We start from the raw sequence: 21,218 nt of genomic DNA on the forward strand, positions 1-21,218 counted from the left end.
GAAGGGAAGGGAAGGGAAGGGAAGGGAAGGAGCAGTAAGTACAATGGGTGTACAGCATACCATGGGATATGTTCTCTCTCTCTCTCTCTCTCTCTCTCTCTCTCTCGTGCTGGTACTGGGACTTGAATTTAGGGCCAGGGCATTTCCCCTTAGCTTTTTCACTCAAGCTGGTACTCTATCACTTGAGCTACAGCTCCACTTCTGGAAAAATTGGAGGCCAGAGGCTCATGGACTTTCCTAACTGGTCTGGCTTCAAACTACAATCTTCAGATCTCAGCCAGGAGTAACCAGGATTCCAGGCATGAGCCACCAGCACTGTAAGAATGCTCTCTTATTAATTTGATTGTTTTAGAGACCATGTGGTTTAACCTAGTATTCTCGAGTGTGCTGCCTGAACCAGCCACATCAGAATCATTCAGCAATCTGACAGAAAGGCATACTCCACATTACAAGAGAGGCTGAGGCAGAAGAATGACAAGTTCCAGGCCAATCCAGGCTATGTAGTAAGACCTGTATCAAACAAGCAAGCCAACAAAAACAAAACAAGGACTGGGAATGCAGCTCAGTGGTTACAGTACTTTTCTAGGCTGTGCAAGATCTGGATTTTATCCTCAAAAGGAAAAAAAAAGCCACATGCAATGTGAGTTCCTTTATATGAATTGTAGAGAATGGATGAATCCATAGAGACAGAAAAGGCGTTAATGGCTCCCAAAAAGTAGGAAGAGAGAGAAGAGAATGGAGAGCAATGGTAATGGGCAGAGAATTTCTTGAGGGATGATGAAAATATTCTGGCCCGAAGTACTATGGATAGATATATGACTCAGTGGCTGTACTAAAAACCACTGGATTGATGAACTTTTTATAGTGTTTGAGTCATATCGCCATTTCAAGATGTGAATTGGGTTTGCATCTCTATTTGTGGAATTAAAACAAAAATAAATACCAAGCAAGGCGCTGGTGGCTCGTGCCTGTAATACTAACTACTTAGAAGGCTGAGGTCTGAGGATCTTGATTCCAAGCCAGCTCAGGCAACAAAGTTCATGATATTCATTTCCAATTAATCACCAAAAATCCAGAAGTGGAGCTGTAGCTCATATGGCAAAGTAGTAGCCTTCAGCAAAAATGCTCAGGAACAGTGCCTACACCCCAGGACCTGTGCGTGCGCGCACGCACGCGCACACACACACACACACACACACACACACACAGACACACACACACACACACTAGCAACTTAAATATTGCAATTCCATTCTCCTTAGCCCCACTTTCCAGATGACAAAACTAAGGCTTCTTTGGATTCATCAGAAAAGCAAAAACAAAAACAGAAAACGTTGCTCATAGAAGAAAATAGAAAAGTGACAGCAATATTGACTAAGGCCCAAGCCACCACTACCACACATCACACATGCATATATACAACCACGAGCAGCCGCCGGAAGACACTTACCTCCGCAATCAAGGACACAATGAAATAGCAGATGAGTAAGATGAGCATGGAGACCCGCCACAGGACGGGAGTGCAGAGCAGCTGGCAGGAAACAATGAAATACAGTTAGTCGGAGGACGAATGTATGTTGGAAAATAGTCATGTATTCACAGTGTACATTCGGTTATAAATGTAGTATGTATATATGTATGTTTTACAGGCACATGTACATGCAAAAAATTTTATGAAGATATGCATTAAAAGCGTGAAAAGATTATAGTCAGTAATTCAATGATTAGGGGATTTTTTTTAGCTCCCTTTCTTTATAATTTCAACTTTGCAATGAAAATAAATAATGATTAAAAACCTGTGTGGAGCCTACTGCCGGTGGCTCATGCCTGTAATCCAGCTACTCAGGAGGCTCAGATCTGAGGAACACCATGGTTTGAAGCCAGCCTGGGCAGGAAAGTCCATGAGACTTTTAACTCCAATAAACTATTCAGAAAAAGCCAGAAGTGGTGCTATGGCTTAAGTGGTAGAGTGCTAGCCTTAAGTACAAAGAGGATTAGGATCAACACCCAGGCCGAGGTCAAGCCTTAGGACAGGAAAAACAAAACACAGAAAACCTGTGTGGTCCAGTTGCTTTGGGTATTATGGGGTTTTGTTGTTGTGTTGTTGTATTGGTGCTTTTTGTTTTGTGCTGGTATTGGAGCTTGAAATTAGGTCGGGGTACTGTCACTGAGATTTTCTTTTCTTTTATTTCTTCTTTTTTTTTTTTTTGTCAGTCATGGGGCTTGGGCACTGTCCCTCAGCATTTCAGCTCAAGATGAGCGCTCTACCACTTGAGCCACAGAGCCACTTTTGGTTTTCTAGTGATTTATTGGAGATAAGCATCTCATGGATTTTTCTGCCCAGGGTGGCTTTCAACCGTGATCCTCAGCTCTCAGCCTCCTGAGTAGCTAGGATTACAGGTGTGAGCCACAGGTGCCCAGCTTCACTGAGTTTTTCTACTCGATGCTGGCATTCTACGACTGGAGCGGCAGCTCTGTTTCTAGCCTCTTTGGCTTGTTAATTGGAGATAAGAGTCTCACAGACTTTCCTTTCCAATCTGGTTTCAAACTTCAGTCCTCAGATCTGAGCATCCTGAGTAGTGAGGATTACAGCTGTTAGCTACCCAGCACCTGGTTTGCTTTGTTGTGTTTTTAAGATGGAAGACAGGAAGGAAGAAACTCAGTGGGCCCCCTGTGGAGCCATATTGGAAATGGGGCCCTCTTGTCTCTGAGTTCCTATTTCTCCTCAGCTAAGCCTTGCTTTAAAAAAAATAATTTTGGTTTTTTAAATTTTAAATATTTTTATTCTAAAGATACTGTACAAAGGGGTTACAATTACATGAGCAAGGTAATGGGTCCATTTCCTATGGAGCAGTGTCTTGCTTTTGAGCCCTAAATCCTGAATGCCACCTCAGGATCATGCCTACAGTCAAACAACCTGGCCCCTCACACGGATGCTTGCTAAAGAAGTAATTGGGGCTGAAATCAAGCTTCCCCTGGCCCACTATCTCTCTGTTTGTGCCAACCACTTCCTAGGCTGGGTGCCTAATACACAGTGTGCTATATGAGTTATTTAATGAATGGCCAGTGGAAGAAAGAATGATCAATAAAGCTAATGGCACTCTGCTGTGCCCAACATTGTCTTACATATTCTTTCACACTGGTGGGAGGAAAATGGATACAACTTTATAGAGAATAATACTTTCAAAATTAAAAATTCAAATCTATTTCTATGAATTCATTCCTGAGATACACTCTTCCACATGACTGAAATGATATATGTACACGGTTCTTTTGTTGCATCTTTGGAATAGTAAAACCTGGAAACCAACTAAATGTGGAACTACATATAGATTGTGGTATATACCCTGAAATAGAATACACATGTCTACAATATAAAATACTATGTTGTCATGATAAAGAAAGAGAGTATTCTTATATAGAACAAACATCAAAATGTCCTGTTCCAATAAAGAAGCAAGGTGCAGGACTGTGTGTGTGGTTGGGACCACATACACATTAAAATGTTCCATTCAGATCCCCTGCTGCTGGGAAGATAAATACACACAGCCATGGAAATATTCCACTCAGATCTCCTGCTGGTGGGAAGATAAATAATGGATAACCCAAATGTTGTGCTCAAAATCCAGCCCAACTTCCACCCAAAAGCTACACACTTCTTCCCATGGGCTGCTCATGGCCAGTACTTGAGGACAGCATGGATTCCCATGACACTCATGGCTTAGCCACCAACTGCATTGCAGACTGAGACTCTGCTCATCCAGGATTCTCTCCATCACAAGGTCAGACATTCACCACAGCAGCAGTGTAGCAACTCTCCTCCTCCTCCTCCTCACCTTCTTTCCCCCCACACAACTTCACCAATAACTCATCCTCTCTGTGGACATCCACGTCTTAGAATACCAAACAATGTAAGTGTTTGCTGCTATTGTCTTAAGAAAATGTGGGAGAAGATAAACACACATATATACACATCTCTTCACACATATAAAATAACTGTACACATATTCTAAGTCTGAGTAAAGAAAAAAGTAACTGTGAAAATGCTTAAAATAAAATGGTACCATAGGTTACTGTCCAAGAGGGGCTGGAATGGAGATTTCAACTGTCCTTTAATTTTCAAATTTTAAATCGTGTAATGTATTATTCTCTATTAAAATAATTAATACGATGTTTTTAAAAGTAAGCAGTATCTGGGTTGCAAAACAGCATGATTGCATCTAGACTAAAATAAAACTCATAAATTAGTCAATACACATTTATAATATATACATTTTAGAAGATGAAAAGATGTAGTGAGTAATGTTATGGTATTCTTCCCCTGAATAATCTACATTCTCCATAATGAATTCATAGTTTCTATGAGCGAGTAGGAAACATGACTATTTTTAAAGTGAACAATAATTACTTGGTCATGCTGGCCATGACTCTACACAGATTTCCACCCCCCAAAAAATGCAACAACCCCCACCCTTATTAAACCAAAGCACCCTGTTTGTCTGATGTCCTCAAAGACTGAAGAGTATGATTAACTTGTCTTAAATTTAACTTCTTCAGGATTGAGACAGATTCACTCGTGAACAAAGGTTTTTTATTTCCAAGAGTACTTAATCTAATCAATAAAGAGAATTCATAACTGTGGTAAATGCACTACATAATGAGGCTTAGGAATTTAGAAAAGGCCTGGCATGTCTCCAGTCCCAGCAATCAATAGAAACTGGAAGATCTCAAGTTTGGCAACCCAAGGCCAGCCTGAGATACAGAGGCCTAGGCTTAAAATAGAAAAGTAGAAAAGGCTGCAGAAATTGAATAGGTTTTTCTATTGTTTAAGTATTTAAAGTTATGGTGTGTTGGAAGGCCTCCAAGTTGTCTCAGTATTACAATATGTGAGAAAGTGCATGACATTTTAACATTAAGTAGGAATGCACCAAAAAACATGTTTACAGATTGGAGAATTAACCAAAAAAGGTGGTCTGGGCAACGTATTTTAAACAGCTTCAAATGAGAACACTTTAGGAGGACAATCTCACATTTGAAAGAGGAAAAAAATCAATACATATAGTCTTCTCATCTTTTCAAAGGAAAATATTCAATAGTTTTTCAAAGGCTATCTTTCATCTCAGGAAGTCAAGACTAGATGGAATTTTATTTCTTAATCAGCTTAAATGTTAAAAATAGATATAACACCAAATTCTTTTCAACTCTGACATCTGAAAGTACGTAATTGGTGTCGAGGATCCAAGTCAATTGCAATCATGGCCTGTGTTTTTGAAGCTGATACTATAGAACTGTGAATCACCATGCTGAGACTTACGTCCAAACTCCTGTACAATACTGGGATATCGGCAAATAGAATGAAGAGACACACGCTGAGCTGGACAACCAGCACAAGGACAAATGTATCTGGGGAAATAAGGACATAGCTATCATTTTGAGAAATCAGAGTAAGAAGTATCGTATCTGTTCACAGACATATCCTAGAAGAATGCCAATTGAGTACGCTTGATTTCTCCTTCCAGGCACAGCCTGATGACAGCAAGTGGGTCTCACCTCTGCGATCTCAATGCATGTCCTTGAGCAATGTGGGGCTTTTCATGTGCACGATCGTGTTTTGATTCATAGAATTAATATGTATAAAATATAGTCTCAAATTCTTTGGCAGGACTTTTGGGTGATTCACACCTGGAATCCTAGCTACTCAAAAGACAGAGAGCTGGGGATTGGGATTCCAAGCCAACCCTGGGCAGACAAATCTGTGAAACCCTTATTTCAAATTAACCATCACAAAGCTGGAAATAGAGCTTTGGCTCAAGTGGAAAGGCTAAAGGACAATGACCAGGCCCAGAGTTCTCGTCCCAGGACTGACACACACATAAAATTAATAATAATAATAATAATAATGCTTTGAAGATATTTCAAGTATCTGATTTCCTTTAATACAAACCATTTACCTCAAATCCTTTCCAGGAGAACAAGGAAGGCTGAAGATGAACAGATATTTAAATTGCAATTATGCAGATATCAGCATCCAACTGTTTCCTTATCTCAAGGAGGAAAAAGGTACAATTTTCCCTGAACATACAGATTTTTATGAGGATACTGATGCTTATACTTGTGCGTTTTCCCAATGAAATCCCACCCAAATGACAGTCTCCATCTAACACACCTCCCTGACCCAGAATGTAAGACAATGGGAGGAACTTCAAGAACCTGCACAAATCTCCATATCATATCCTCCCTACCTGCTACCACACAATGCCCCCTTCACTCAGATGGTTCCATCTGAGACAGGTTCCATCTGAGGCCTTACAATGCTTTCCTCACCTCTCCTAAGATGAATACTGACTTAAAAAAAAAAAAAGTTGGGCACTGGTGGCTCACGTCTGTAATGCTAGCTACTCAAAAGGCTGAGATATGAGGATTGTGGTTCAAAGACAGCCCCAGCAAGAAAGTCCCTGAGACTCTTATCTCCAATAAACTGCTCAGAAAAATCCAGAAGTGGGTACTGTGTCTCAAGTGGTAGTGCATTAGCCTAAAGAAGCTCAGGGACAGTGACCAGGCCCTGAGTTCAAGCCAAGGACCAGCAAACAAACAAACAAAAAACTAACAAGTGAAGAAATAAACCCATCTTCCCAATTTGAGATAATCCCAAGACAACAACTAAAGGCAAACTTTGGGTGAAGTGACAATATGGAAATAAAAAGCTCTGGTACATAACAGAGTTTTAAAGGAAGGGGTAAAGTACCATGAGATTAAGGCTGTCCTACACTCTGGCAAAGAAGTTAGGAGACCCTAATGTAGGGTCCTTTCTGAGTGACCTGGCCACTCTAATTAATGACTCTTCTACTGACCTTTCACCTCTGACCCCCTACAGTTCTACTCACAGTTTGTATAGGTGGGTTGCCGAAATGGTTTTCCTTTAGAGAATGTAAAAGCCACAATGATGCAGTTGATTGTTCCCAAGAACCATACAGTTGTGTTCTCAAAACTTACGAAAGCACTATTGCTTCCAGTTTTTTCTAGAGCCATTGGAGAAATGGTAATGTTTGCAGTACTTTCATTTTTCACTGTGCAAACACTAAAAAAGAAACAGAAAAAAATCTGTGAAGTAAGATGACAAGCCCGTAGGGTGCATGTGAATCTATAAGACTCCATACCAAACAATCTCAGAGCAGACACTCAGCATTTCTGGAATTGCTTATGCGTTGACAAAGAATACACTGAAAATTAAAGGCAAAATCAACAAACACAGATAGACCTGTGAAATTATATGATAGACAGATAGAGGAGGTCTTACATACAAGCATATAAAGGTACACACATAGTTCCAACTAGTTGTTTATTTATATGCGCTTATCAAGTAGAGTCATATTTTCCCTTGAATGGTTTAAAGATCTCTGATAATTGGCCATAATTTATCACTTAACAGGGTCAGTTTTCACAAGGGTAGGGCATTCAGTTATGGCACTGAGATATCACTTAAACTGAGCTGCTTGAACTGGAACAGACCAGGCAAACTATAACCCATCCTAGATATAACAGATGGTTGGAGATCATTATCCTAGAGCACAGCCAAAGGCAAGCACCACAGATGACAGCATCAAACTGTGCTACGGAGAGGACATGATTGTTAGGAATTTGTCGAAAGGAGTTAAGAATACCAAAATCTTGGCAGGACTAAGACATGTTTTCCTCCCTTTGTATTATCCAGATAATGTTTGATAGAAATTAGAATCTGAAAAACTAGATTTACAGCTGTGATCCTACCTGTGCACCTCCATGGAATACCAAGGCTGCCTCCGAACCAGGACGAAGCCCGCAATATGCAAGACCAGGCTGAAAAGAATGTTGAAGGTGACGGAAAGCAACAAAGGTGGAGAGATGAGCCGTCCTGCAGGTCGGAAAGGTACCAGCTTGGGGTAGGCACCGTTCAGATTCACTACAAAAGACACCCAGTATTCATATTTATGAGAGCAGGGAAATGTTATATTCTTGGTCAGAAGACCCATATGGTTTCTTTGGAGCCCTGGTCTAAGGAGAAAGACAAGCTGAGGGAGTGAAGTGGTTAATGGATTCGAACTTCAGACTATGAGGAATTCTTAAAAGAGAAGTTACAGGATAAACATCAGATTCATTTTTTGCCTACTAATAAGCAATGATTATTAAGTCAAAGGTAAAGAAATGATAAAATGCTCCTTCTTATACTCTGCTTGTGGGAACCTAATTTAGGTGAAACTTTTGCAAAGCAATTTGGCAGTAAACATAGAAAGATGTTCCTTCCACTTTTAGTACTTTATCCTAAGGTAAAAAAATCATTTTTAATGTGTAACTATGCTCATTATAACATCATCTCCAATAAATTAGGGTACATCTATGTTATTAAATGACATTCAATTACAAAGTCAGGCATAGCGGCTCATGCCTATAATCCTTGCTACTGGAGAGGCAGAGATAAGGAGGATTATGGTTTAGGCCAGGTGGACAAAGAAAGTTAGTGAAATCCTAATGCAACAAAAGAATCTAGGCATGCTGGAACATGTCTATCAGCTTGGGCATGTAGGAAGAATAGGTAGGAGGATTAAGGTCCAAGACCAGCTTTAGGCAAAAATGCAAGATATACTATGTAAAAAATAACTACCCTCCCTCCTCAAGTGGCTGAGATAGCTCAACTGGAGGACTGCCTGACTTGCAAATACCAGGCTCTGGGTTCAAGCTCCAATGGTACCAAAATAATTAATCGTAATAATTTTAATGACAAATGAGGAATGGCATTACAGAGCAAGCACCCTCTGGAGAAACACTGAACAATACACAGGATAGGTCAGGAACAACTTTGCCAGGACTCTGAAAAACAGACAAAAGTACATAGCAACAGAGGAAACACTGGATCAAAAGGAAAATTCTAAATGGAAGGGAAAATTGTGGCATGGAAAATCCACTTGCTTTGTCCCTCTTCAGCTCAGTAAAATCTTCAAGATGGAATCCTGCATTCCAAGTGAGGGTTCCTAGTCCCTAGCAGGGTACACAGTAGGCTTTACATACCAATTCCTGTGCATGCTTGTTCTCACCTGTCTGGTGCTACATGAAGAAATGGTGATGTTTACCCAGGGCAGAAAAGCAGCATACATTGTTTGAAAAAATTAGAAGCTAATAGTCTACAGTTGCCTTAGGCAAAAGCTTATCGTTGAGATATAAAACAAGCACCTAAAGCCTGGGAGGAAAAGGTAAGGAAACTCAATTTGAAAAATGAGGACATTCAGAAACACCTGTGTGTGCACCGTGCACTATGAAAAAATGTATGCATGCCTGAGGCAAAAAAACATGCTAGAGAAGGACCCTGCGGGGTCCTTCCACACAGGGTGACCTTGACTCAGCACAAGTCTGGAGAAGTCATGGGTATGTAATCAATTGTAGACACTGAGCAGAGGTGTTTTTGTTCATTTTTTAAAATTCCTGAATTCAAGGAAAACTCTTCCAACACCTTAGTTAATCAAATCCTAAGAGCGGTGACTACTTATGACAATGGATATGGTCTACAGAAGTAGTTTAGGAAAGTCAGGAAATAAATGAATGACTATAACCTTCAACTGCTAGATAAACAAAAATATCAAGTCTTGGAGAAACAGAAGCATCTGATTTCTAGAGTTCCTACCTTCTACTGCTCAAGAGAACCATATAAGGTGAGAGAAATCATCACTGAAGAAACACATACATTAAATGTACTAGGCAGAGGTATTTAAATAGCTTTCTTAAATATACTTAAAGAATTAAAGGCAACCATGAGCAAAAACAACTAAGGAAATCAGGAAACCTATGTAACCAAACTGAGAATTCAATAAGAATTTAGAAATTTTGGAAACAAAGACACAAAGTAAACTATGGAGCTTGAAATACAATGAATGGCATGGGAAAATAAGATGGGTTCAACATCAAATTTGAGTAGGCAGAAGAAGAAACAACAATGAACTTGAAGACTGGAGAGTTTCTTTGATCCAGTTGTGGAGCAGGAAGATAAAATAGTAACAGATAATGAACGGCATCTGAAGCCCCATATATTTCAGTCAAGTGGACTCACATGCAGTCTCAGAAGTAGGAAAGAGAAAGCGGCAGAAAGAATATTTAAAGAAATAATGTTAGAAAATTTTCCAAGTTGAACAAAAGACATTAATCTGCACATTTGATAAGCTGAAATAATTATAATAGGCTAAGCCCAAAGAGATCCACAATAGGATAATTCAGTTGAACTAGAAAAAGCAAAACACAGGAGAGAATTTTTAAATCAATGGCAAAAATAGTGATTCATCTCCATACAGAATCTTCAGTAAGATTATTAATTTCTCTTCAGCAACACAGAAATTTATAACAGCTTTATTCATAATTGGTGAAACTGGGAAGCAACCAAGATGATCCTTCAGCCAGTAGATGGAAAGACAAACAGGGGCATGACAGACAGTAGAATATTATTCAGCACTAAAAAGAGAAGGATCTAAAGTGCACAATTAAATACAGAAAGAAAGAAGCCAATCTGAAAGGTCAGCCTTCTGCATGATTCTAACCTTACAATATTCTGAAAAAGGTAAGGCTCTGGAAGAGAGTTTAAAAAGATGACATCAGTTCCTGGGGATGTACGGAAAGAGGAAGGATAAAAACACAGAGCACAGTGATTTTCATGTCAGGGTGGACATGTTGTATGATACCACAATTGAAATATGGATACTAAGTGGTACCATCTTGGCATCTTAGTGGATGATGAGAACTTCCTGAAAATTCTAGAGATGGAATTCTACTTCCCCACCTCTACCCCCAGGTGACAGGCCCTGAATTCCTAGAAGTAGATGAGATGGAGACTTGGACACTAGGTTCCAGGACCTCAGACCTGTACCATGAACTTATAAGACTCTTTGAACTCTTTGAGCTCCTACCCATGAACCTATTTAAGTTCCTCACCCCTAGTGCCATAATGCCATGCCTTGTATCTCCCCATTCTCCTCGGGTCACCATGGTGCCCCTCTTCAACTCTCCATTAGAGTTGATCCGCTCTGTTGAGACTGTTTTCTGCTCTTTCTTTACTCTGACTCCCTTGTTGCTCAGTTTCCTAACATATTAAGCGCATTGGAAGCTGTAAGTTTTGGAAGGACATCAGTCTACTTGCAGTCACCAGCTTTGTAATAAACATCTGATTCAAGCTCTCAAACTGTGGCTTCTCTGTATCTCATGATCGAATTCCAATATAACACAATGACGGACGTTCCATGTGTCCAGACTGAGAAGGAAGACATAAGATCAGGAAAAACCCCAACGTAAGCTCTGGGCTTTGGGTGATCCTGATGTATGAATGTAGGCTCATTGATGACCCAAACAATATCATTTGTAGGAAGGTGGGGAGGGGTAGAGGGCAAATGGGAAATCTCTGTACCTTCCTCTCAATTTTTCTTTGAACTCACAATAACTGTAAAGAAATAATGTCACAAATTTATGTTTGTCCTTATACAGGAGACCTAGGGAGATAATTTATAAATTTGTCAGAAGGTGGGAGGAGAGGAGAGAATAATGGTGAGATTGCTTTCATGCTGTGTTCTACACGCTGAAACATAGAAGCCATTTAGCTTCTATATGTAATAAATTGGACACATTTTGCCTTTAAACAATCCTTAGAAACACTGAAGTCAATATCCCTGATGTTCAAGGTCCTTTTTTCATTTTAAATGTTTATCATTTGTTTATGAAAACCTCATATTTTGTAGAAAACAGCAAAATAAGGAGCTTTTCCTCTACTGACACCTGTGGTATTCAAAAGTGTTTTTCTCTGTATCTCTCTGGGTGTCTCTTACTCTGTCCCTGTCTTTATCTCTCTACTTTTGTCTCTCTGTCTCCCTCTGCCTCTGCCTCTGCCTCTCTCTCTCTCTCTCTCTCTCTCTCTGTCTTTCTGCTCCTCTATATCTCTCTTTCCTCTCCTCTCCTCTCCCCATCCCCCCCTCATCACCCACTACTTCTGCTACTCCTCATGGCAAACCATCTTTCTGGGGTATAGAGAAGACAGCTAAGGGGAGTATCTCTAAGAAGAAAGTTTTCAAAGATCTCTTACTTGTTACACCAATAAGAGTTGTAATGGCCAGATCTTGGAACAGAAACTGGTAATTTGAAAGGCTGTTGGTCTCCTGAAAATTATTTTTAAAAAAGCAGATGAAGAAAAGTTAGGACATTTGAATAAGTTTGACATGAATCACACTGGTTCTCTTACTAAAACATAGGGTTTTTTCACGTTGTTACCAAGGAGAGGGTGGGTGAGGGATCTATATGGGTTGATGGTGAGGTTGGCAGAAGTTCTGAAAGCCAAGCCCACAAAGCCCTTGCAACAAGGAGGGCCTTGTGCTCTCTGGTCTGGACCCTTGTGTGTCAGAGTGACCCTGTGTTAGGGGAACATCTCCCTCCAGTAGATCCTTCTCTTCCCTCATTTCTGCTTATCAACAGAAAAGGCATGGTTTAGTTGGCATAACAAAAGTATGTATCCCTAATAATAACAGTGACAGGTGTATAAGAATTTTACTTAAATTATACTAAGGGAAAATGAAAGTAACTGCGCCCACAACTGATGTCTTTGGCTATTATTAGATGAGATGATAGAAAGTCTTCATAAACTCCATTGTGCTCTGGAGGAAACACTGTTCAGGTATTACTGACTTCAGGAACCTTGCTTCCTTATCCCCTCCCCCCATTACTGAAAAAAGAGGATGATGTATTATGTTTCATTCTGCCCTTGTGCATAAGGAGTTATAATGACTCCAAAATAGGACTAAATTAGGATTAAAACACCCTAACCTTATCTCGTCCACTAACTATTAAATATGAAACCATATTTGTAATCTGAAGGCTGTGGGACTAAACCCTTCAACCTGGGAGAGATGGCAGGAAATAGAGGTAAACCTAGATATTTACACCACTCATAAAATTTACACCACTCATAAAAAATGAGCTCACATATTGAATTTATAGGTAATAGGTATATTCAAGTACCTTTTATACCCTATTGAATTACAAAAGCCATCACAAGACATGTGTATGTTTACCATATGATATGCCCGTTTTAAAATCCCCATATTCAGGGAACAGAGGTGTACCAGATAATACGAACTTTTGAAACTCAACTGATAAATGTTCAGGAATGTTATGAGCCTGTTGTTCGACAGTGCCAATATCAAAACTTAATTCATACAAATGTGCATTAAATCAGTTATATTAAAAACAAAGATGACAAATATTAAAACTCGGCATTTCATAATTATTTTCCCTTATTATTTTTTGTTATCTATGTTCTTAAGTCTATCAAAAATTCCTATATCTCTCTGGTGTAAACACTCTACGTGGACATGCTGCTTCTGTGTCTTTTTTCCCCACCCTACAATCAGGGATGTCAAAGAGATAGCTTGAAACTGGCTATGGGGAATTATTTACACCACTGAAATTGACAAGCATCCACAATCAGAGAAAGCCAGTTATGAAGCACTGTCCCATGCTGAGAAGCATCTCTTTGACATAAAGTCAGCTAGAATAGTGTCACCCTTGAATTGGGTAAGTAAAAGCGACAATAAGAAACAAAGTAGGATATTCAGTTATATTCCTCCGCTACCACTAGAGAAGTAAGGGGCCAACAATTTTTCTTGTGTGCATTTTTCTTTCTTAAAACCTTAAGGATAGTTTTAGAAGGGCTCTTGATGCTCGAATATTCAATCTGTCATCTTTTCCTTAAGAGAAAACCTTGCAAGAGCCTGAGCGATCATACCCAGTAGAGCAGCAGCACACCGACATACTGAATCATGCTGTACAGAGCCATGTACTTAAACATGCAAAATGAGGTAACGAGGGCAGCACGTCCTTCCCTGCATAAGAAAAAAAGGAATGAAATGAAGGCAAGTCATAAGAAATTAGTTCAGTTATTCTATGCTGTTCACAACACACAAATCTGAAGTCTAGCTATATACTTGCTTGTCTGACAGACAGGACAGCCTTGAGCCAGTGGGAACAAATTGCACTAAGTGACAAAGATGTTTAGGAAGGACCAGTTCAGGCCAGTGTCTACAGCCTTGACTTCATAATAGACCCTGATTTACAGTCACTCTTGTCTCTTCTGAAGGTGTTGTTTTCACTCCCAACTCAGAGCCCAGAGACTTGGGAGCTAATCCCATACTCAATGCATCCATGAATTAATGTGACTTTGAAAATCATTACCTTTAGCCGGGCGCCGGTGGCTCATGCCTGTAATCCTAGCTACTCAGGAGGCTGAGATCTGAGGATCAGGGTTCAAAGCCAGCCTGGGCAGGGAAGTCCATGAGACTCTTATCTCCAATAAACCACTAGAAACCCAGAAGTGGTGCTGTGGCTCAAGCAGTAGAGCACTTGCCTTGAGCTGAAGAACTGAGGGATAGCGCCCAAACCCCACGACTGACCCCACAACTGACCAAAAAAAGAAAAAAAAGAAAATCGCTACCTTTGTCTCAGTCTCACCACCATCCAATAAAGAATATAAAGGAGATTACAGGCTTTGAAGTGATTTTCAAACAAGTACTTCAGGAGTTTGGGAAGTGTTTGATTCAAGTTTCACTTTGGTAGTCCCAACTTTTTCTACAACTGAACTAAAATAATGTCTACATATAAATTAGTCTTTTATCACTGAACTAAAATAATGTCTACATGTAAATTAGTCTTTTATCACGTTTAAATAGACTGGACACAATGCGTAAGCCCTTTGTTTATTGTTGGTTGGCTTTTAGTAAAGAATATGCATGTAAAGTGTAAAATAAATGACTTGTGGAATGCTACTTCATATTTCCTTTGGAGATCAAATAGGGAGGGTTTTAACTTACCTGCAGTCATAATGATGTTCTGTGATTCTAATACCTGATCTTCAAACCAGATCTTTTCCTGAATCAATTTGCTGCTACTGCCCTTTATGACCTGAAGGTCATTTCTTTTCCTTTCCCAAGACACTCCCTGCCCCATACCCAAGCCACAAGCCAGCCTTTCACATTGCCTATTGTGTTTTCTTGACAATATTAACAAAAATCATATAATAGTTATTGCAGATAAGGGACACCATGGGACTTACGTTTCTTTGAGTCTGGTTTACTTCACTTAATATAATTTTCTCTAAGTCTTTCCATTTCCTAACAAATGGGGCAATGTCATTCTTTCTGATGGAGGCATAGAATTCCATTGTGTGTGTGTGTGTGTGTGTGTGTGTGTGTGTGTGTGTGTGTGTATACCACATTTTCTTGATCCATTCATCTACTGAAGGGCATCTGGGTTGGTTCCATGTTTTAGCTATGGTGAATAATGCTGCAATAAACATGGTTGTGCTGGTAGCTTTAGTATGGCATTGTGATCGTTTGGGTAAATGCTCAAAAGTGGGATTGCTGGTTCATAGGGGAGCTCTATGTGGAATCTTTTGAGGAACCTCCATACTGCTTTCCAAAGTGGTTGAACAAGTTTACACGCCCACCAATAATACAGTAGGCTTCCCTTTTGGCCACATCCCCGCCAGCATCTGTTGTCATTGGATTTCCTGATTATAGCCATTCTAACTGGGATGAGGTGGAATCTCAATGTTGTTTTGATTTGCATTTCTTTTATGGCTAGAGAGTTGAGCATTTCTTCATGTGTCTATTGGCCATTCTTATTTCCTCTTCGGTGTATGTCTAGGACAAGCAGAAGAGGTCAAAAGCAATGTACATATGACCATATAACCTGCTGCTAAGCAAAATGAACCCCAAGATAAGCTTTATCTGTTACTGTTCTTCTTAATGTACTTATAATGTACTATGTGATTTTTTTTGTTTCTTTTGTATGTTCTTCCCCTATGTTATAGCCCCTATTGTCACTGTATTTGATTCTGGTGCCCTACATCTTGCATATGCATTTTTCTAATTTGGGGAGGGGAAAGGAAATAACAAAACACTGAAATAAGGATACAGGATGACCCATTGTAACAATGAGATGTACAAGACAGTATGTTGAAAACGAACTTTACAACTTTGGGGTGGGTGGAGAGGGAATGAAATAGTTGGGGAAGAAAGGGATGGTAGGGGAACTATAAAGGAGGATATAACAATGTTCAATAGGAAATGGACTCATTACCTTGTTCATATAACGGTAACCCCTCTGTACAGTATCTTTACAATAAAAATAGATATTAAAAAAAACCAAAATCAGTAAGAAGTCCCTTTTTATAAAATCTCCCTTAAGTCTGTCACTGTTCCTACTCAATAGATATTAGTCAAATACATTAAAAGTATTTAAATGGGAAAATCTAGTAAAGTCATAATATTAAAAAGTATAGCTGTAGCTTAAACAAAATTAAACAAAATCAGTTCTAATCTACTCTGTGAATGTTTAAGCAGTTTTCTCTGGGCCCCCTTCTTATTGATAAAGGAAATATTATCTCTTCCTACATCTTTAGAATGTTTTGAAATATTATCAACTATAAATCATTGTTTAGATCATAAGCATTTACTACTCAGAATAGTCAATACAGCCTCAATGCTTTCTCTATCATCCAAAGAAAATAGAGCAAAATCACATATCCTGCTGGGGAAAATAAAGCACCAGACAAAATTTTAGTGGGAGTGGCAAAGATTAATACAAATTTTGAAAACTGAGGTGGGAAAGAAACCCCCAAAATCCTTGCAAAGCAAGAGAGAAGAGAAGTAAATGAGTTTCTCTCCATCTTCCAAGATGAAGCACAAAAACAATCACACTTGAAAAAAATCAAGAAAATGACTGTCACTTCCAAAGAAGTAACAAGTTCTAGATTCCAATCCTCTCAAAAGTAATCTACCCAATGGCTTCCAGTAGAAATGCCACTGCTTGCTGAGTGCTGATGATTCATGCCTGCTGTTCTAGCTACTCAGGAGGCTGAGATTTGGAAGATCGTGATTCAAAGCCAATCTGGGCAGAACATTCCATGAAGCTTCATCTCCAAAATAACCAACAAAAAACTGGATTCAGGGCATAGCTCAAGTGGCAGAGTTCCATCCAAGGAAGGGAAGGAGGAAGGGAGGGAGTGGGGATGAAGGAAGGAGGAAGGAAGGAAGAGAAATAAAGAGAGAAAGGAAAAAAGAAAAGAAAAGCTCCTCTCCTAATGTTCTTTGTAGAAAGCACAGAATGTAGTATAATGATGGCATTTTTCCACAAATCACCTTCCCCACATAGGAACACAAAGTTGCACTGACTGGTCTTTCCCAGGCAGCATAATGCTATCTTTACCTAAAAGACAAGAGAAAGAACACAATACTGGGTTAACTTACTTGATAAGGTGAGGTACACACTCAATGTTTGGAGTTTTGGAAGTGAAAGGTGAAGCTACAGATGCTTCCTGCTCTGATAGAGAGATGCCCACATGCGCCATTTTCAAAGCCTGAAAGCGAAGATTCAGTTTATTGCTTTTGTAGACACCCATTCCTCTGCTGTGGCCACAAAAATAAATAAGATCACTTGTGACTATAAGATTACTCTTGGGGCTGGGAAGGTGGCTCAGTGGTAGAGCGCTTGCCTTGCATGCCTGAGGCCCTGGGTTCGATTCCTCAGCACCACATAAGCAAAAAGAAATAAGCCAGAAGTGGCGCTGTGACTCAACTGGTAGAGCACTAGCCTTGAGCTGAAGAGCTGAGGGACAGCACCCAGCTGTCCCTAAGTAAGCCAGGCCCAAAGAAACATAGGTCCCATGGTCTCCCTTATTTGCAATATCTAGTATATATATATATGAGTCAAGCAGAAAAGGTCAGTTAAGGTGATGTTAGGAAAATGAACCCTAAGATATGTATTTAAATGGTTTTTTCCTTTCATGCATTTGTTTCTAAAGCATTTATAAGATCATTTCTTTGTTGCTTTGTATGTCTTTCCCCCACAGTATAACCCCTGCTTTCACTGTATTTGATGTCGGTATAATTTGTGGAGGGGAAGGGGAAAAACAAGTCGTTTAAATAAGGATACAGGTGGACCCGTTGCAACAATGAGAAGTACAAGTTGTCAGGTCGAAAACGAACTTTACAACTTTGGTGGGGGGGGGGGCGAGGATTGGGTGGGGGAGGGCGGGGGGAGGCTGGGAAGGGATGTGAAGGGTAAACAAAGGAGGAGGCTACAATGCTTGATAAGAAATGCACTCACTATCTTGCCCATGTAATTGTAACCCCTTTGTACAGTATTTTCACAATAAAAAAAATAAAAATAAAAATTACTCATGAGCCTTAACACTAAGAAGGTGACTGGATTTCATTTTGCCTGGTTCATAGGAAAAATGTGGCACTGAGAACTGTTGGCCAAAGATGTGGGGGCTCCAGTTCTGCCTCCTTGAGTCTATGACAATCACTGAGTCATTGTGTGGCTTTAGTCAAAACCCTCCCAAGCCCTCAGCATCATGACAAATGGAAATGTTACTTCCCAGTAGATAGTGTATCCATAGGGTTCCAACCAGAAATTCTGGAGAGATTATTAAACAGTCCCTCCCCCTCTCCTCCTCCTTCCCCCTCCCCACACACACACTGGCAGTGACTTACCCCACAGTCATTGGCTCCATCTCCACACATACCTACAAAGTAACTAAAAGGGAACCATGTGAATTGTAAAGGAGATCAGAGCTATCTTGCCAGCTAACTTCTCCAGCTAAAAAGACAAAGCTGCCATTATCATTACTTAGATTGGGAACACATTATTTGTGTTAAGGGAGGTTTCCCTAAGAGTCTGATTAAAAGTGAAATGGGACTTGGTAGCTTCTACAACAGACTAAAAAGTGCAACACACCATTCCTGACTAACTGTTTCCTGTGAGCACTGGAATGTTCAGAGAGAGGGCTGACTCAGCTACCTAGATACAGGGATATTCACAAGTGTTTGATCCGATATCAGCATAGTGGATAAGGGACAAGATCTACAAGCAGAAGATCTAGATTTTCACCTGTTTACCTTATTATCTTAACCATCACTTCCCTCCTCTATAAACTGATGGCAATATGAAAGGAGTGCCTTATAATGCCTAAGTGATAAGTAAGCATCAGGTGCTATTAATACTAACACAAGAGGAAGTGAACACTTGTACTCAAGGCCAGCTTGGACTACATAGTGAGACCTTCTCTTAAAAAAATAAGCAGGGCTGGGAAGGTGGCTCAGTGGTAGAGTGCTTGCCTTGCATGTATGAGGGCCTGGGTTCGATTCCTCAGTACCACATAAGCAGAAAAAAAACTGGAAGTGGTGCTGTGGCTCAAGTGGTAGAGCACTAGCCTTGAGCTGAAGAGCTGAGGGACAGCGCCCAGGCCCTGAGTTCAGGCCCCATGACCCACACACAAAAAGCAAAAACATCTTATTGTCAGTCAGTGAAAGCACAGTGTGCAATCTAAAAGTTGACCAAAGAAACAAAAGCATTTCTCTGGATGAATACTTCTCTTTGGAATTATTGACAAAGATGGATAGTAGGCTTCAAAAAGCACGAGCACTCTGTGCTGTAAGGTAACTAATTTCCTTCGAGGTTTTTGTTTTTGTTTTTTGTTTTTAACCATCTAGAGAAGCTTGAGAAGCTTCCCTAATGACAGGGTCATAGACTAGGAAGATGGAGGAGAGAGAGGGGTAGGATATGGCTCAACATGGCTACACAAGTAAGTTCCAAGAACAGGAAGTAGAATCTTAACTTAAAAGAATTTTATTTGAACTATTCATTCCTTCTAGAAATGGAAGCTCTTTTTGTATGATTTGAGTCAGAAATAAGGCTTCCTATAATAATGTTTTCATATTACTGTAATCTCTTTATGTAAATCTCTCTATTATACTTGTGATGATAATTTACAAATATAAAGTAATAACTATCATTTGCCCTGGATAAGAATCACTGTCCTAGCCCAACTGAGAGTTTCTCTGGACCTACGATACTCCCTCCCCGATACTGTCAGGCCAGCATGCAGTTCACACCACTTGAACTAGCAAAGAACTTACTCCAGTTTCTGAAATTCTTCCACCAGATTGGATTTCTGTCCAGGAGACATTCTTGCAAAGATGGTCCCATTGATCAGTATCTATTAAAAAAATCAGATTTTTTTTCATGCAGCTGGTTATATGTGACATAATTGAAAACAGAACACTAAGTGGTGATGCTCATGAATGAAAAAAATTGCCCCTGAGACACCATTTTTGTGTATGTTAAGACAGATATTGTGATGATTATATGCCTGTAATCCAGAGATTTGGGAGGTAAAGGTATAAGAATCATCATCAAGCCTAGCCAGGGGACAAAAGTAAGATTCTGCTCTTTTTTTTTTTCTGATTCTGCTCTTTAAAGCATTCTCTAAATAGCTGGGCACTGGTAGCTCACCCTTGTAATCTTAGCTACTCAAGAGGCTGAGTTCTGAAGATCATTTTTCAAAGCCATCCTGGGCAGGAAAGTCCCTAACTCTCTTATTTTCAATAAATTGCACGAAATTCAAAATGGACCTGTAGCTCAAGTGGTAGAGTACTACTACCGTTGAGCAGAAGAAGAAGGAAGAGGAGGAGGAGGAGGAGAAGGAGGAGAAAGAGGAGGAGGAGGAAGAGGGGGAAGAGGAAAATAAAAACTTAAAGAAAAGCAACTTGACCCAGAGTTCAAGCTCTGGGATGGCACAATAAATAAATAAGTAAATAAATAAATAAATGTCATTGTCTGTGTCCTTGCTAGTTGTTGCCTAGCAAACATGAGACTCTCAGTTCAAGCCTAGTTCTGTATACCAGATACTGAGATCTTTGTCACTAGGAAGTAATAGTGTAACCCAAATTCAGTAAAGACGATTTTATGAAAGCCAGGCACTAGTGGCTCATTCCTGTAATCTTAACTACCCAAAGGACTAAGATTTAAGAATCACAATTCAAAACTAGCCCAGGCAAGAAAGTCCATGAGACTCTTAACTCCAATTAATCACAGAAAAAGCCTGACATAGCGTTGTGAGTCAAGAGATAGAGTGCTAGCCTTGAGCAAAAGGAGATCCAAGACAGTGCCTAGGCCCAAAGTTTTACACACACACACACACACACACACACACACACACGAAAATAATGGCCTATTGGAATTTAGTCTAGCTACCATGAAAAACAAGGACCTGAGTTTCATGGAAATGAAACCAAGAGAGTCTGAGAACTGAACTTCTTTCAGGAGAAGGAAACGAAGCAACTCCTTCTCTGGAAATTGTTCAGAACTAGCAGGAAATAGCC

At 39.8% G+C, this 21,218-nt stretch overlaps 1 protein-coding gene across 1 annotated transcript in view; it reads right to left on the reverse strand.

The window, feature by feature from the left end:
• Atp13a4 (ATPase type 13A4) overlaps positions 1-21,218 on the reverse strand; it is a 129,649-nt gene that overhangs the window by 3,458 nt on the left and 104,973 nt on the right. The window contains exons 21-29 of the mRNA XM_013019382.1: positions 19,974-20,053; positions 18,549-18,591; positions 17,301-17,410; positions 13,781-13,877; positions 12,086-12,158; positions 7,768-7,939; positions 6,885-7,078; positions 5,315-5,403; positions 1,451-1,531 (exon numbers count right to left, since the gene is read on the reverse strand). Coding sequence (XP_012874836.1) covers positions 1,451-1,531; positions 5,315-5,403; positions 6,885-7,078; positions 7,768-7,939; positions 12,086-12,158; positions 13,781-13,877; positions 17,301-17,410; positions 18,549-18,591; positions 19,974-20,053 — 939 coding nt within the window. The remainder of the gene's footprint in view (positions 1-1,450; positions 1,532-5,314; positions 5,404-6,884; positions 7,079-7,767; positions 7,940-12,085; positions 12,159-13,780; positions 13,878-17,300; positions 17,411-18,548; positions 18,592-19,973; positions 20,054-21,218) is intronic.

The sequence above is a fragment of the Dipodomys ordii genome, unplaced genomic scaffold (genome assembly GCF_000151885.1).
Source record: "Dipodomys ordii isolate 6190 unplaced genomic scaffold, Dord_2.0 Scaffold45, whole genome shotgun sequence".
NCBI lineage: Eukaryota > Metazoa > Chordata > Mammalia > Rodentia > Heteromyidae > Dipodomys > Dipodomys ordii.